Genomic DNA, 19,365 nt, shown 5'->3' with positions numbered 1-19,365 from the left:
CATGGGAATTTTGTAGAAATTCAAATAAACAAGATAGAACAGGTTTGAGGAAATTTATTTATTATTTAATTGCTTTGAATTTTTGTTTTTTTTCCTGCAGAATAAATTTTAAGAGAAGATTGAAGGAGTAAAACGAGATTCCTAGAATGGATTTAAAATTTTCGTAGAAATGGAGATTTTTTGTCTGTGTTCTCCTTTAAAGTGTTGTCAATATTCCATCTTCCTTTCACCTCACCTACCTGCAAGATTTCAAAACGAATATGTTAGTAACTTTTCTAAAATTGCGGCAAAGCGTTGTTACGTTTTTGTTTGTAATACCATTAGCATTCGGTGAACTTCAAAGTCATAATTTTCATAAATACATGAACACGCAGATGTGTGTTCAACTTCCCTAGGGTCTGCTTGTCTTAGGAAAAACCGATTTCAACCGAATCTCAAAGCAAATGAAAATGTTTACAGTGTTCTTTGCCACAACTACAATAAACGAATAAAAATCAAATACACTTTTATAACCATGGCAAGGAAACCCCCTTACCTATCGTTAGTTCTATAAATATTGCTGAAAACGGTGATCATTATGACTGTGATTAATATAAGTTTTGAGAAGTCTCAAAGGGAATATATGATACAAAGAACTAAATAAATGCGAATAGTTATGGAAACAATGCATAGCATTTCCATACTCACAAATACTTAAATTTGATAATATTGAAGTATTTTATGTGTGCTGCATACTTTTAGGCAAAGTCTCACAATTCACCACCTGGTATGCCAAAACATTGTTATGTCACATCTTGGCGATAGACGCACAGTCACACACATATTCCTGGACCTATTCGTAAATCGTAACTCCTATTGTTGGTACGGAAAACATAACCGACGCTTTTATGTTCAAATAGCATTATTTTGTTCACTCTGTGACATGTGTGACATGTGTGCGGGGGTGCGAGTGTGTGCTTTGTAATGCTCTTTGCATTGTTCTGTTTGTGGCTGTTTTGTTATGCCTTTCATTTAGGGAATTGCGAAGTATACATTCATATGTATGTATGCGTAACCTTGAACGTTATGTTTCGCATAAACATTTAGTTGAAATGTTTTCCGGTTCTAGCACGAATCACTAATAAAATATTAAACGATATTTTTGATACAGCTGGAAGAAATTTATATTTCATTAAAAAATAAAATAAAAATAAATTACCAATCTTCTGTCATTTGGAGCATTGCTATGGTAAAGTGCAAGGCCCACAGAAAGACCATCTGACAACAAAAGTTTGTTGTCAAAAATATAATTGTGGTTTGAAATTCAAAAAAAGTTAAATCACAATAGTGCAAAAACTAGTGCAGTACTATGTTTATTGTCAAATCGATGCCAAAAGTAGTCTTCCTGGCCGACCTTTTGTAGGCTGTGTTTATACACAGTGATACGTAGTTAGTATAAGTGGTTTAACTCTGAGAAACGAATATTATCTTCAATTGCTTCAGGGTTAGTATGCCCATACCAAAGTTCCTTAAATTAAATGGCGCCCAATCTGAGAAATGAGGCATTAAATGTATATATTTGTATAAACTCCCTTATGTCTCTTTACCCAAAAATTAAAACGAGCTCAATCAACTATCATTGAAGTAGATTGCTCCCAATGCGGGATACGAAAGTAGGACTTAAAATGTTGGCATTTATATTCCTCATAAAACCAAGAAAAATGATGCTAAATGTGGATTGTGCTTCTTCGAATAGGTAAATGCATTATTTTATTCTTGGCGCCCAACGTGGTAGGAGTATAATTCTTGAATTTATGAAAATGTTGTATTCTTTTTTAATTGTGTGAGTACTAAGGTCTGGCTTTCAATGCCTTGAGGATTTTTATGTAAATATTAATTTAAGTTAAGCTAACGTTCCTTTAAGAAAATGGCGCCCAATGTGGGGCACGAAAGTGAGACGTTAAATGTTGGCCGTCATAAAACCACTCAACTCACACTCAAATTGCATTACTTTGTATTCTTTTTTAATTGTGTGAGTACTAAGGTCTGGCTTTCAATGCCTTGAGGATTTTTATGTAAATATTAATTTAAGTTAAGCTAACGTTCCTTTAAGAAAATGGCGCCCAATGTGGGGCACGAAAGTGAGACGTTAAATGTTGGCCGTCATAAAACCACTCAACTCACACTCAAATTGCATTACTTTGTATTCTTTTTTAATTGTGTGAGTACTAAGGTCTGGCTTTCAATGCCTTGAGGATTTTTATGTAAATATTAATTTAAGTTAAGCTAACGTTCCTTTAAGAAAATGGCGCCCAATGTGGGGCACGAAAGTGAGACGTTAAATGTTGGCCGTCATAAAACCACTCAACTCACACTCAAATTGCATTACTTTGTCTACGCATAAGTATAACCTAATCTCCTTTTAATTAAATGGCTCCCAATGGAACACATGCCAGTCATAGAATCCCAAAAATTATTTCATGTGTTTGGATTTTCTTATCTTCTCACAACAAATAATTTCCATAAATGGCGCCCAACGCTTGCTTAGTTTGTCATTTCGTTTGTAACACCTCGAAATATACATTTTGGACTCCGCAAGGTATATATATATATTCTTGATCAACATACAATTTTATATCGATTTAGCGATGTCCGTCTGTAGAAATCACTCTAGCTTCCGTACGAAATGAAGTAGACTGATAAAATTTTACTCAAATGTACATTATGTCTGCAGGACTTTTGGTATTGAAAATGGGGCATGTGGGTCCACGCTTTTGTGTAGCACCCATATAACGGATGATTTTGAAGTTCGGAATGGATACTTCAGACTAAGACAGAAAATTGTCTATGCAGGTACACGTCTTCGTATAACCCCCACTCCCGATATTCGGTATTTTGATGATTTTAGCTACATTATTCACCATTTTTTTTAAGTTTCGCATTTTAATATTGTAATGGCTTATGACAAAAGTAACCTATGCATTGTATAGATGTCGTTGTATAGATCCTAATATAAGAGCTAGATTCGGTATTTTTAAGATTTTACAGAATTTTTAACGGTGGAAGGTTATCAAAGTTCGGCCCGGCCGAACTTACAGCTTTTTTACTTGTTGTACTTTAAGTGGCGCCCAATGAGGGCATGATTCCAAAAAACCCATTTAGCGTTTTTGGTCGTTTGGATTGAGTTCCCGTCCCACGAAGTATGTGGCGCCCAACGTTGCACGGTTTTGAACTTTACTTTGTTTCAGTAAGGATTACCAGTTTCCATCATCTTAATTTATTGTTTGTATTAAAATGCTGTCCAAGTATAGAATGATTTTTTAAAAATAGTAAATGGCGCCCAATGTGGGTCAGCAAACCAAAACTGTCATATTTTTGACAAAATATGTATCTTTTAAAAACATCTTGCTGTGTACAGTAGATGGCGCCCAATCAGGGCTTGATTCTAAGAAAGTGTGGAATGACGCTCTACACAAAATTAAAACAAAAAAATCCTTTTGGCGTTTGTAGGCTTCTGGATGTCATTCCATTATTTTGAAAAAACACCTAAAATTATATGTTTGGTTACTTGCTTATCATTCATATTTTGCTGAGAAAATAAAGTAACTGCCACAAAACCGCGATTCTCAAAAAATATTAAATGGCGCCCAACGTGGTGCAGCCACAGGCAGTGTTTTAACATTTTATCACTTGAACCTTAAACGAGCAGAATTCATCTGCTTGATCTCAATGGTCAAAAATTACTAAATAGAGTGATAGATGAACGCTAATGAATAATACAAATTATTTATGTGTATTCAATGTATATTACGAGACGAGACAGTGAAAAATTAATTAAATCTGTTATTTTTGGAAATCATTGCAGCATAGTTGTAGGTGTTTCTTTTTCGAATTTCGAGTATATAAGAATGCAAGAGCTTGCTAAAAAATTCAAGACTGTACGAAACGAATTTGGAAGAATATCTGTGATTGAAAATAATTTCTTAAGCCAATGGGGCGTATAAGTACTGATGACACGTATACGATATACTGTACCTAACTTTGAATATTTTTTATTTCAATAACAATTATAAAAAATCTACATTATATTTTTCATTCCCCTAAATAATTAATAATTATCGCAACTCAAATTTCCGTTTAAAAGGAAATATAATTACGACATTTCATTATCTCTAAAAGGACAATGGTCAATGATTTATGCCCACCCATATTTTTTTAGGAAAAATTACTCTTTCTCAAACCCCCAGACATAATTTCAAAAATAAATAAATTCCAACTAAATCAACGCAATAAATCTTGAAACAGAAGAAAATACATCAAAGATTATATTTCAGGCAAAAAAAAAAAAAAAGAAAAACATTGAAACAATATCGTGTTCCTTTAAAACAACAACACTAAGGGATTTTTCTATGCTGGCATTGACTTTAAGTGGCATTTAATTATGGCACATAAATATTTACATAGGATCAGATTGGCGGCGAGTGCGTCATAAAGCTAGTAAACAACTTCGTTTTCTTTGAGCAATTTCAAACAGAAATCTTGTGGGCTTGGCGAATGGCAAAGGAAAAAAAGAAAGGAAAAAAGAATCCTTTGAGGGACATTTGGGTAGTTAAAAATATGTCCTGTTTTCCAAGCGCGCGCACTCACACACATAGCCAGTAAACAAATATTCCACTTCATAACCACCACATTTAGAGATAACATCGGTAACATGTGTTGCTTGTTAAAAGCATGCCTTGCCGGGAGCAAGAGCAGAATGTCATGTAAGGAAGAGGAAAAAATATCACAAGACAATAGCGAGGCAGCAGAATGCTGCGGTACATGGTTCGCAGGACACAATGCCTAGTATATCAGTTTTATGTATTGTGTTGTCCATGTTTACAGTTGACACAATTTGCGAGCTAGTGAATGTGCGGGGGAGTTGTTTTGTTCCATTTGCATGTCATGGACCAACAATTGCCCAGGCGTTCATTTCTGTCCTCCGCTAGGTAGCATTTGAAATTTATAATTGTTGCCTAGCAGTGACGATTAAAGGGTTCCTAATTGTTATCTTGTGGGCAATTCCACACAATAACAAAAAAAAAGAAAAATATGGAAATGTATTTTAATTGTTTTATGGTGGGGTGTTTCTTGGAAGTTCCAGTACGAAGAATGCCCTGAACATTATTTGGAAATGTTTTAACAACAATACATTTGTCTAAACATTTTTTAGGAAACCAAACACAACTAGAATGAAGCAGATTTTCATGAGTTTACGGGATGCGTATACGTATTGTCACAACGTATACGTCAACGTGTACCCTTCCACAAATCCGGTTTCTTTGCTTGCGTATAAGTAGTATCGGAACGTACTCGGCATAGTGTGAAGCCCATATTCGACGGATCCATCTGGCAATGCCATAACTTTTGACAGAGATGTCACATCGCTTAATGACATACCGCGTTTTAAAACATTAAAAATGTGAGAAGTGCGCCTTCTAAGAACACCATTAAGCCTTTATACGAAAAATTTTCGACTGGTAAGTCTCTTTCTATTCCGAAGAGGCCATATAAAAGTCGACCAAGGCGATCGGCCGAGAATATCTCTGCCGTACGAGCCAGTGTTGAGAGGTCCCCAAGAACATCCCAAAAACGCCGTTCTCAGCAGTTGGGCATGGCTCGGTCCACTTTACAACGGATTTACATTTGTTCCCGCACAAAATTCAATTGACGCAAAGAATGTTGCCTGCGGACAAGCCTCGTCGATTGGAATGGACCCAAAGGGCTCAAAGGTCCGTCGAATATGGGCAACCCTGCATAATATCAAGAATGCTGTATTGCGTATAAATGTTGCCACAACGTATACAACAAGGAGGCCCAAAGACAGTTTTTATACTATAATCAAATATTAAGCAACGTATACGACAACCCTACCACAAATCCGGGGTTTTTGCTTGCGTATGAGTAACTTCGCAACGTATACGACAAGGTGTGCCCTATCACAGAACATATTTATTGATTTTTCATATTCTTCTCCATCCATTAAAAAGGCCAAATTATTTTTGAAACGACCCATACAAATGCTTTCAATACATAGCCGGAAGGAAAACACAAATATGTGTCCATATGCCGGTCTGGTATGGTCTGTCATTTGCTGTGATCCCCATAGGGTTTTCCAAACCATTTCTGCCACAACATTTAAGCGTTTCAACGAGGCACAATTGTTCATTTAGCCATAACAAGGGACATTGGCATTTCTATCTTCATAAATACTGGCATGCAGGGAACAGGCATGGAAAAATTGTGGTTGCTCTTGTGACTAGGTGCCAAAGGACCAACAATATGGAAAATAGCCATGAGGGGGGTAATAGATATGACATAGCTGTCAGCGAACTACTTTAACCATATTGTGTTTTCTATTTTCCACCAAAAAGTACTAATGCATTTCATTCAAATCAATATTGAATGAAACTTTCCAAAGAAAGAACAAACGATTATTGGGAATTATATAAATCAGTATAAAAATCAATCTCGAAATTTCATATCCTTTTTCCTTTCACCTTTTACAATGCATTCAATATTAATACCTTTAAGCCAGTTTTGCACATTCAGTTGCTTCTTTTCTCATATCCCTTGTTTGCCCGTCTCGGATCCTGTCAATGCTAATTGCAATTGCTTTGACTTTACAACAGGATAACGCAAAGCAGAACTGAATAGAATAGTTGAAAACAAAGCACATAGGGGGGGGGGGGGGGGGGTTGGGAGATGGTTCCTTTAGATTTTCATTAGCATCATTACAGGTAGGTAAATATTCTGGGAAAACTCTATTCATCGCAAAGGAAAGGTGAAAAAGCAATGAATGAAAAGAAAAACAACTAGAAAAGAGTATAAAAGGATAATGGATCATTGCAGTTTCATGAACACTTTAAGATGGCCCTTTTCGGAAAATTAAAGGAAATTGAATAGAAAATTTCGCCATTCTAGAAATTTGCCAATTACAAATGCATTGAGGTGCCCAAACGAGTTTGGGCGATTGTAGAGAACATTGCATTTTAGAAAGGTTCGGGTGGCGTATACGTTGTGACAATACGAATACGACCCCCGAAAAATAATTTTAAAATTGATATTGAAATTCATTACAGACTTCTTGAGGATGATATGTTACCTTCAGACATACGGCCAAGTAATATGAAAAACTGCAACCAAATTTAAGACTGCTGTCATTTCCAAGCCACTCGTCCGACAACTGTTAAAATTAGTCCAGTGAGAGCTCATTATATTGTTTACAAGGGTACAAAAGCATTTTGGTGAGAATTTTCCAGAAACAAGGTAATTCGTGATGGAATTCAAGCGTGATAGTGTAATCCCTTTATATTTTGCTGTAAAACCACAAGTGGATATCGTTAGAGCACTGCAGCATATAAATCTGAATAAATATTTTGTATCTCGTACCATCGCTTGTTACCGTGATACTGGTAGCCGACGTCAAGGAAGTGGACGGAAGAAAACAGCAACATCAGCAGAAATGGTTCGAAATGTAAAGAAGCGACTTGATCGAAACCCGCGTCGCAGTGGCCGAAAAATGGCTCGTGAGCTGAACATATCGCAATATTCCCCTCGGCAAATATGGAAAAATGAGCTCGGGGTAAAGCCATTGAAATTCCCAAAAGTGCAAGAACTTACACCGCAACAGAAAGAAAATATACTCAAAAGAGCTAAAGAGTGGCTTCGCCAGGCCGAAAGGTGTGAACTACCGAATTTGGTTTTCTCCGTCCTGCATATTCGTTGTCCAGGAGTTTGTAAACAAAGAAAATGATCGTGTTGACCTGTCAAAGAGGTCAGCTAAAAATGTTCACCTCCGTTTGGCCACCAAAACTCAAGCGCGGAGCGCCGGCCATGGTGATGATATAGGCCGCAATAACAGCCGATGGTCGCTCTCCGCTCGTATTAATCGACCATGGCATCAGAATAAATGCCGAATATAATCACGAAAATTATTCAACAGGACTCAGCACGCGCCACCCAAGAATGGTTACAAATTTAGGTTCCTCGCTTCACTTCCAGCGCACAATGGCCATCAAAAGCTTCGGATATCAATCCATTGGACTATTGTGTCTGGAGTATTTTGGAAAGCAATGTTGGCATTAAAAAATAACAAGTGTCGATCACCTCAAGCAAGCGCTTCGCCGGAAATGGGCCAAAATACCGTAGAGCAACATTCGGGCTGCCTGTGACGGTTTTCTTGGCCATTTGAAGGCCATAATTCGTACCAAACAAATCGAACAAATCTAAACTTATTCTAAAATTTGATGCTATTTCCGACATTTTTTGCTTTCATTCAATAAAATTTGAAAAATGATACTTAGGAGGAGTTAACAATTTCATGAAAATTAAACAAGAGGATAATTTTGATTTAATCAATGTTCTAGGGTGCGTATACGTTGTGGCAATACTTATACGCACCACCCATTAAAGCAATTTAAAAAATTGGCTTTAAATGTTTTATGTTTACAATTTTCGGATTTTTTCCAAAAAAGAGGTCATTTATAAACCCTAAGTGTCTCTTATACCCCATTAACCCTTGTAAATTTGAGGTATTAATCCACTTTCAGCACTTAAGTTAGTCATTCGATGTTAAATTACCCAAATAATCCTTGAAGTTTTTAGGGTTCACACTATTTTTCCAAATAACTGTCCACTTAAACACTTACCCACACATAGGCACACTCAACAAAAAACCATGGTGATTGACAAAGCTACCCAACCATACATGTAAATGGTGTTTTCATATGTCGTAGTCGCTTCCTTTTTTTTGTTTTGGTTTGTCTGTCATGCCTGATTTCATTTGACATTTGATTGTTGCAGTCACAAGCAAAGACTCATTTTGAAACATTTGATGGGGTTTTCTTCAATCGGCATGAAGTTCAAAGTTTTGCCAACAGCACGGAATGAATCATTTGTTAAGCAAAACTTGATGGATGTCAGGCCGCAAGAAAAGTTTCTACACCAGCTGGATGGCAGCAAGCATGGACATGAACATGGGCAATATATTGATACTTTCTTCAAACATTGAATGGACACGTAGCTCACATAAATCATGATTATTGGCCAATTCATAGTTCCGCACGAGTAGTAAATTTTCTATTGCCTCTCGTTTTCTTTTTTTCCTTTTGGCGCAGAGAAGTGGTAAAATATTGAATACCACAACCACTTATTAGGTCACAATTTCCTTAGCCAAATGAGCTTGAGTGTGATTGTGGCCATATATATGCAGTAATTGTCTCCAGTGACACCTTTCTCTTAGCTTTGCTGTTGTATAATTTTGCCCTGACTTTTATAAGCTGGTGTATTGGCACAGAAACACCCTTCGTCAAAGGCTTTGGGAGATGTTAACTTAGGTCAATCTATGGTGACAGATGGTTGTCATGTGAGTCCCAATTCAATTAAGGTTTAAGGAAATCATTTAGAGTAATGCTATTTGAAAGCAAAGTTAAGGGAAATTGAGTTGAAGGGTGCGTATAAGTATTGTCAATACGTATACGCACTTCCTTCCAAATATTAAGTATCGAAAATTCTGGGGTGTATTGGAATGTGATAATATTTCAATTTCGAAATCAATTAGTATGGTCCGAATTTATGTTAAATTCGGTACACTAGGAATCTTTGATTGCAAGCCAAACCCGATTAAAAACATGTATATAGTTGGGCGGTACACTTGCATGGATGTTATTCCAAAATCCGTACTCATATCAACATTTTTGGTTGTGTCATCCGGGATTTAACTCCGCAAGTAAGCAAGCAAATTTCTATAAAATAAGAGAGTCAGAGTGAGAGAGAGCGTACAGGGGAAAAAATCGGACCATGTCCATATTTTCAAGATTTTACCATAATTTTCATAAAATTTGCAGAGGTCCACATTTGAAGACTTAATAGACATCATAGAACGGCATATGTAGCTCTAAAAGCCTTTAGAAGAACCTCGTGTGTTACCTTTTAAGGATCCATAAGGATCAAATTGCATTTACAATATCTGATAGTCCTTGAAAGATTCATATTTATGGTTCAGGACTCAACCTTGGCAGTTCAAGAAATATTCACGAAAATGACGTTAAAGGAACGGCGTAGATAGCCATGCAAGTCCTTTACAGATTCCTGTATTAAGGACGACTTGGAAGACCATAAGCAGCCCATACATGTGGTCTCGATAATGCTTAGAAGATCATCGTATATTGGCTCAATGGGCCACAAAAGATCATTATGTGTAGTTCCAATAGCTCCTTAGAGGACTTCGTATATAACTCAGATATTCCTTCAAACGATCGCATAGATATCCTCGATAGTCTTTAAATGTTCACGATTAAAGTCCTTGAGAGATTCAATTATTTACCTTGATAGTGATTTAAATACCTATATTTGTAGCTCTGACAGGCATTCAAGGACTCAAAATTTTAAGCCTCCTTAAAATGTCCATTAAAGTTCCCACATCTAGACCTAATAGTTCTTAAAAGTCTACGCATGCTCTTGAAGGATTTTCTCATGAAGCTCTGGTAGTCATCAGAATAACATAATGTATGGACCAGATAGTCCTTCAAGGATGGATTCATGCTAGTCCTTAAAATGTCCTTAAAATCATTGTCCTTAAAATGTTCACATTTTCAGGGATAGTCTTTCAAGATTCATAATGCATGCCTTATTATCCCTAAGATGTCCGTAAAATCCTTAATATGTCCATTATAATTCCAAAATGCAGCTATGGTAATTACTCAAAGTCCTCGTATGCCCTTAATGGATCTTTTCAGTGTCCTTAGAAGAATTTCCTATAAAGAAGAGAAAGTCTAAAAGTCGAAGGTTTCTGACATTCCTTAACATTTTCACAACAACTGTCCTTTGAAAATCCAAGTATGAAGCTCTGAGAGTCCTTAAAAGACCCAGGCATATTGCTCTTATATTCCATATATAGCGCTGATAGTCCATAGAAGATTCTGATGTGCAGCACTGGCAATTATAGGTAATAGGTACTTAGAAAATCAAAGTATGAAGCCCTGAGAGTGCTTTAAAGACCCATGTATATAGTTCTGATATTCCTTTATATTTCTCCACATATAGCCCTGGCGATTATTGGAAATAATTAAAACCCCGGTATACCCTTATATGATCTCCTTGCATACCCTTATAGGATCTCCTTCCAGGAAATACTTGTAACGTACAGAAAGTCTATAATTCGAATGACTCTGACAGTCCTTATAATAAAAAATCCAAGTATGGACTCCTGCGAGTCCTTAAAAGATCCAGGTATATAGCTCTGATGTTACTTCAAAAATATCTCCACATATAACTCTGCCGATTATTGAAAAATATCCAAAGCCTGGTATGCCTTTATAGGATCTCCTTCAGTCCTTAGAGAAATTCTTGTAATGTACAGAAAGTCTACGAGTCGAAGGACTCTGATAGTAATTAGAGAGTTCACGACGACTGTCCGTAAAAAAGTATGAAGCCCTGAAAGTCCTTAAAAGACCCAGGTATATAGCTTTGATATTCCTTTATATATCTCAACATATAGCCCTGATAGTCCTTGGAAGATTCTCAAGTACATCTCTGACAACTATTAGTAATTATTCAAAGTCCCGGTATGCCTTTATAGGATCTCCTTGCAGTCCTTAGAGAAAATTCTTGTAATGTACAGAAAATCTATAAGTCGAAGGACTTTGGCCGTCCTTATAATGTTCACGACAACTATCCGCAGAAAATCCAAGTATGAAGCCCTGAGAGTCCTTAAAAGACCCAGGCATATAGCTCTGATATTCCTTTATATATCTCCACATATAGCCCTGATATTCCTTGGAAGATTCTCATGTGTATCTCTGACAATTTTTGGTAATTATTTAAAGCCTCCGCATGCTCTCATAGAACTAAGGACTCCAAGGTGCCTTAGAGAAATTCATGTACAGAAAGTCTATAAGTCGAAGGACCCTGAGAGTCCTTATAATGCTCACTACAACTGTCAGTAGAAAAGACAGGTATGAGAATCCTTAAAAGGGCCAGGAACGTAGCTCTGACATATTTTCAAATATCCCTACATATAGCCCTGATAGTCTTAGGAAGATTCTCATGTGCTTCTTTGGCAGTCCCTAAAATACTTTCATGTGTAGTCCTTATGGTCCTTAAAATATTTCTATATAAACTTTTAAGTCCTCAAATTGACGTATATTGCCCTTAAAAATCTCATATTCATCTCTGGCAATTATTGGTATTTATTCAAAGCCTTCATGTGCAGTTATAGGACTTAGAACTCCAAGGAGCCTTAGAAGAAATTAATGTACAGAAATTCTATAAGTCGAAGGACTCTGCCAATCCTTATAATGTTCGTGACAAATGTCCATAGAAAATCCAGGTATGAGAATCCTTAAAAGATCCAGGAAAATAGCTCTGATATTTTTTTTCAAATATCTCCACATATAGCCCTGATAGTCTTTAGGGAGCCCAACTCCAACTCCAAGGAGCCTTAGAAGAAATTCATGTGCAGAAAGTCTAAAGTCGAAGGACCCTCATAGTCCTTATTACTTTCGCGACAACGGTCCGTAGAAAATCCAGGTATGAGAATCCTTAAAAGATACAGGAATATAGCTCCGATATTGTTTTCAAATATCTCCACATATAGCCCTGATAGTCTTTAGGGAGCCCCTAAAATAATTTCATCTACAGTCCTTATGGTCCTTAAAATATTCCTATATAGCCCTTTTAGTCCTTAAACATTCAAGTAGATTGCCGTTAAAAATCTCCCTCATAATTCTGAAAAACGCCCCACGTCTATAGCTTTTATAGACCTTAATAGATTTCATTTTATCGACCCTGTAGGCCTTAATAGCTTCTTGTAAATATAGTCTTTGCGATAGTCCTTATCAGAAACCTTGATAAAATCAATGCATGTATTGAGTTGATAGTTCTTCAAACATCAATGTATATAGCCTTGTTAGTACTTCGAGGCTTCTGATAGCCATTAAAATCCCCCGATAGTACTTTAAAAATAATTAATGTCCTTTAAAATCCAGATATCTACCTCTGACTGTCCTTAAAAGTTCCAAGTGCAGTCCTGCCAGTCGTTACAATATCCTCATATATGGCTGAAAGGATTTAACGGATCCACGTACATAAGTTTGATTTTCCTTAATAAATCCCAATGTAAAGCCCTAGTGGTCGTTAATAATTCCTCACATGTAGTGGGGAGATGGTCCTTTAAAGAAGCTCTGGTAAGTCCTTACGAATGCCCACGTATAGCCTCAAGAGCCCTTTAAAATTCCACGTCCTTTATTCCAAAAATTAGCTGGAAAAATTGCAGGCTGTAGTGTACTTCTTCGCTTGACTACACATCTAAGTCTCTCCTTATGTATTTCCTTACATTCTATTGCGCTTGTTACTTATCTAATTATTTTCTTTTTCCTCTCTCTCTCCCTCTCTTTCACTTACAGCATTCAGTCGGTAGTTGAAGTAGATAACAAAGGAGCACAAAAAATGAGGTTATTACCACAAAGCAATGACAAAAGCTGGCCAAAATATATACTAAGTAATACTTGAGGAGGGCAGTGGAACAGACGAGGACGACGACCACAACTAACAGCCAACCAAGCAACCAACCAACCAACATCATTATCGCCAACACCACAACCACCATCATCACTATTAGTATTACAACTAGAAAAACCAAAGAGCCAAGGAAGGGCAAGGAAAAAACGAAGTATTTGCACCTCGAATGTTGGAATATTTATTTTTTTTGCTAGAATAACTTAAGCATATATTACATAGCAACAAAAATAATAACAAGAGAAGCAGGAGCAGATAAAATACAACAGTAACCATGAATTTATATTTAAGTATATTACTAATGAGCTTACTACCCCACTTGAGTTTGCAGCAACAACAACAGGAATTGAAAGATGAGCAACAAGGACTTACTAATGATAATTCACCTCCCTCCCTAATGTTGCCACAAAAACGCACCGGACTGGACCAACGTCCGACAAACAACCGAAATGATAACAAGGATACAAATGATATAACCAAATGGTCTGACGTTGCCAACATGGCTGGCGATTCGGATTCCAATCAAGCTCAAGCATCAAATCTTGAAAAGCATTTGAAACCCACGCTACAACTTTACGAATGGGATCAGAATGAGTGGATGCGCCGTTACAATGCCAGCTTCATTGCTGCCATGAATAGCTTCAATCTCTCGAACACAAATGACTCGTTAGACTATGGCGATGACGACTCGTGCGGCTCGCCCCAGAATGCCGTCATTAAATTAATAACTATGATTCTCTATTCGCTAGTCTGTATTGTAGGCTTATTTGGCAACACTCTGGTGATATATGTAGTCTTGAGGTTTTCCAAAATGCAAACCGTCACAAACATATACATACTCAACTTGGCCATTGCGGATGAGTGCTTCCTCATCGGCATACCCTTCCTGCTGTACACCATGCACAACAACAGCTGGCAGTTTGGTGAGTACGCCTGCAAGGCCTACATGGTGAGTACGTCGATAACCCAGTTTACGTCATCAATTTTCTTGCTCATCATGTCGGCCGACCGCTACATTGCGGTCTGCCATCCCATATCGTCGCCGCGCTATAGAACTCCGACAGTGTCGAAAATCGTGTCTGGCATTGCCTGGCTGACGTCGGCCCTGCTGATGCTGCCCGTCATTCTGTTTGCCAACACGGTGACGAACGGCAAGCACACGTCGTGCAATATCAAATGGCCGGAAGCCCAGAATACCCAATCGGGTACCACATTTATACTGTACTCACTGGCCCTGGGCTTTGCCACCCCGCTGACATTCATTTTGGGCTTCTACTGCTTGGTCATACGGAAGTTGCACACAGTTGGTCCCAAGCACAAGTCCAAAGAGAAGAAGCGGTCCCATCGCAAGGTGACAAAGCTGGTACTGACAGTGATTACCGTATATATCCTGTGTTGGCTACCCTATTGGATATCCCAGGTGGCCTTGATAACCTCGACACCGGGCAAATGCGTCTCACGTCTGGAGATAACCATCTTTCTGTTGGCCAGCTGTCTGGTCTACTCGAACTCGGCCATGAATCCCATACTCTATGCCTTTCTGTCGGACAACTTTAAGAAGTCATTTATGAAGGCATGCACCTGTGCGGCCCGCAAGGATGTCAATGCCCAGCTTCAGCTGGAGAATAGCATGTTTCCGCGTTTCAGTAAATCGAAAAATGCCGAAAAGCTTTTGGCCCCTAATAAGGCGAAGCAGAGGGCTTCATTTCGCCAAAGGGCTGGCATGAATTCGACAACAGCCACCACCACCACAGGTCACACGAATGTGACAACCCTGGAGGCGAATAGTTCGGTGGTGCCGTGCCAACAACAGTTGGCCAATAATAATTTCCTGGCACCACCCAAACTAGGCTCGTCGTGTAACTCTCAGAATTCAAATCTCTTAATGCCAGGGCCTAGTAGTGTTTGTACTGAAAACTCCAACCTTGATAATCTCTCGGAATGTTCGGAGGGGGCTGTTGACAAGCCTCCAGTGTTACACACCGACTTATAAGAAAGGCGTAAGACTAGAGTTCGGGAATGTATTGTTTTATTGCAGTCGAATAATGTTCTATAGCATAGGCTGGGGCATCAGCATCATCAGAATTCACATCATCAGCATCAGTATCATCACCACCATCATCCATATCATCAGCATCACATGGTAGTAGCTGTAGGCTTAGATAGTGTCCTAGAAACTGAGGAATAGTTGTAAGTTCAAAGATCAAATTAATTTATAAAATTGGGTTCAAAACCTCAACACTTTTTTGTTTAGAAAAAAAAAAAACGTGCTAGTCTTATTGCCAAAAAATAATAGTTTTGTAAGTTTGGAGAAACAAATTTTCTATATTATCTGAAAATTGTATAGTTTTTTTTCTGGTAAGTTTAGATGTTGATATTATTAGAAAGGAGAAAAACTTTGTAAATTTAAGGATTTTATTAGTGTTTTTATTTTTGTAATTGATAAGTATTGGGGGAGATTGTTTTTATTTTAACAAGGAAAACCAATTAGAAGTACGATTTTCTTGGATTTTAACCAATTGATAATAAAGCCAGCCTTGCGTTGTGTAATATTGAACCAGTGGTATTTTTTAATAGGTGAGAAGCGTCTCTTGGGAGTATAGTTTATGCAAATGGAAGAATTTTTAATTCAGAATTGTCTTAAGTATATGAATATATCCCTGAAAGAGATAGGTATTTCTCAGAGGATCATAGAGGATCTTTAATTTTTAGTTCAAATTTGGAACGATAAAATAGAACCTATTTTTTTATCAGCGTATAATGACTTCATTAAGAAATGGTATATATAACAGAAATAAAGTTTTATATGGAAGTATTTAGGAAAATTTAAGAATTTCAACAATTTAAAAACTTTAAGGACTTAAATATTTTCGTTCTTACAGAGAGAAAAGTCATTACAAAGGATACGTTTTTTTGGAGAAATACCTCTTAATTTTTTTTATGATAGATTTATAGAAAAAATATTTGACAGAGAAGGCAATTTTAAGAATCCGCCTCCGGTGTGGTCGTATTAAATTGTCTTTGGATTGAATTAAAAAATCGTTTTGAGAGACAAATTTACCTACCTGAGTTTTCACAATTTTTTGCATGAAATTCGTCCTAATAGAACTATTTGGCCCACAAAGTACAGAAACAGAAAAGTGGTTTAAATTTCAGAAATATATAGGGTCCTCAAAAAAAAAAAAAAAAAAATAATAATAATAGTAAATAAAAAAATAAAAAACATTTCAGGTATTAAAAAGCTGGCATTCACGTTCATTGCTCCGAAAGTAGGAGCGCTCGTTGATGACGAGCTTACTCTCCACTCTTTTATTTGGGATTGTTGACGAGTACTTTAAAAATGATTGAAATTAAGTTATAGTTTATTTTAAGTTTGGAATAGAGCGGAAAAAGTTATTCTGTTCACTGAAACGTATAAAATAAGAAAAGCAACCACACTATCCATATGCCTCTACCAAGATTGGCAACAATGAAATTTTGTTTTTGTATCTGTTGCAGTTTTAGGTTGAACAAATCCACACTTTTTCAAATATAATAACGGTATGACAAAACCCAAAATTTTTTTCGATTTCGAGCTCAATTCTATCCTGTTCAAAATCGAGCGTAGCAACCTCGTTCATATTCGAATGACGTAGACTGGATTTTCCTTTTCACTCTCAGAAGTTACACTCTTGACTAGAATTTGAGCATTTTTTTTAATATGAAACTTTTTTTTCTTCTGCACTCTCAGGAACTACACTCTTGACTAGAATTCGAACATTTTTTAATGTGAAAATCTGAAACTCTCTGAGAATCTGGCTTTGTAGAGGAATTTTTCAATGTGAAACTGGATTTTTTTCACTCTCACGAAATAATCTCACAATACCTCGAAATATTCATTGGAGGCTCCATATAGTACATATATTCGTAATCATTTTAAAACTATTAATTGATATGATAATATGACCATCCTTCTGTCAAGAGAAGTGAAATTGGCATAGAAGTTTTTATTACTTCCAAGGTATTAAGTTATATCGGTCCCTAGTTGGGTATAACACCATATACAGTTGCCTTCTAATTTTCGGTATTTCAAGGAGTTTGGTCACAGTTTCCAACCAAATTATCTATAATTTTGGGATTCTCATTGGCCTGTTTAACATTTAGAATTTATTTATTTTTCAGAATTGTTTGTACAATTTTTTTTGGAAAAGTTAGTTTTTGGACATTAAACTATGCCATCTCCCGGAGCCTCAAGACTTCATAATTGCATTCTTGGGATTGCCAGATTTGTCATATTTTCTATCCGTTTTGCATGTCTTGATGTAAAAATTACAAATTAAGGAATGTCTCTGCATATTTGGTTCATGGTGGAATAAGCTGAAATTGTGTTCGTATCTGAAAAAAATACTCATTTTCACAGGTATTAATACACCGGCCATAAACCACCAAGTTTTAGAGATTCAAGGGCAATCTATTTGGGTCATTGTGTAAGTTTCAATATTTTTTTGGCTATTTTGTTAAGAAAGCGAACTTATTTAGACAAGAAAAGGGTTTAACGAACTCTCGATATTAACTGAATTTTTTCCCCTACTTCAAAAAAGGACCAACTGCCGAAAAGAAAAGTTTTAATTAATTAAATAATTTTTTAATAATATTTAACTTTCATTTCAGAAAATTTTTTGGTTGTAGGTCCAAATATTTAGTAAATATTTTCTTTTGCTTTTCTAAGTTCTCGATCTTCTCAAAATATAATAATTATCGAATTTAACAAATAATACCAACTTCCGAACAAAATCATAATTTCAATGTACAATGATTTATAGAATCGACAAAATGGATCAATATTATATAAAAATAGGGAAATAAATAATAAAAAATAAGAAAAACACAAAAATAAAATATAAAATAAAAAAAAATTATAGTTTTTTGGGATACAATAGTCAATATATTTTCTTCAACTGATGAAAAGATCTTTGGGAAGTTTTGTCATTTAAAGTAACCCCCTTTGACCATCATTCGGAGCTTTTAAAAAAGTACTGTTATTTTTAAAGGCCACACTTTTGATTAAAAGTCTGCAATTGTTCAAAACTGTCCTCCAAAATTTTATTGGGGTTTCCAGGACATATCTAAAGTTGAAGGACACAGAAAAAAAAATATTTATTTGAAATACAGCTCTCAAACATTCCCTACTAAATATTGTATTAATTTTTGAAAATTATGTAAAATATCAAAAATGAAAAAAAAAAATTAAAATACCCTAAATTACTATAGAATGCAACATATGATATAAGATAAAAAAAAATAATTATTCATTAACATGCATACAGAGCTTAAGAAAAAATAATTAAATTTGTAAATTTGTACACATTACCATAAATTAAATTTACATAAAAAAACTAAGAAATTAATAACAATTACTAAACCAATGATATTTGTATTTAGCCTCTAAGAACTACATATACATTTGTGTTGCCAAAAGAATTTTTAAAAAATAATTTTAATTACATAATTTTAAGAATTAAAAAACTGAAAAAAAAAAAACACAAACATCTAGAGTTGTCAAAATAAGACCAAACCAAAAATTCCTATGTATGACAAAAAGTAAATAGGTTTATGCAAAAATCCAATTGTTTTGTATACAAATTTACTTTTTAGGAGAACAAAGTGTGCAAATTCCGGAAATATTCCTATATTTATTTTGATAACTCTAAGGAAAAAACGTTAAACGTTTTTAAAACTAAATACATTATACGATTTTATTGTAGATACAGAGTCAATAAATAATTAAAAAACAGAAACTTATTTGCTTTTTAATTTTAAAATAATTCAATTTTTTTACATACCCAACAA

The 19,365-nt window shown here is 35.9% G+C and overlaps 1 protein-coding gene across 1 annotated transcript in view; it reads left to right on the top strand.

The window, feature by feature from the left end:
• Positions 1-18,672, top strand: part of LOC101887388 (somatostatin receptor type 5) — a 64,314-nt gene extending 45,642 nt beyond the window's left edge. Inside the window, exon 2 of the mRNA XM_020035290.2 lies at positions 13,425-18,672. Within this exon, the coding sequence (XP_019890849.1) occupies positions 13,811-15,529 (1,719 nt within the window). The 5' untranslated portion in view covers positions 13,425-13,810 and the 3' untranslated portion in view covers positions 15,530-18,672. The remainder of the gene's footprint in view (positions 1-13,424) is intronic.
• The last annotated feature ends 693 nt before the right edge of the window (positions 18,673-19,365 follow it).

This window comes from Musca domestica, unplaced genomic scaffold (assembly GCF_030504385.1).
Source record: "Musca domestica strain aabys unplaced genomic scaffold, Musca_domestica.polishedcontigs.V.1.1 27, whole genome shotgun sequence".
In the NCBI taxonomy this organism is placed as follows: domain Eukaryota; kingdom Metazoa; phylum Arthropoda; class Insecta; order Diptera; family Muscidae; genus Musca; species Musca domestica.
The sequence above is the reverse complement of the archived record's forward strand: the minus strand, read 5'-3'. Positions and strand labels throughout refer to the sequence as shown.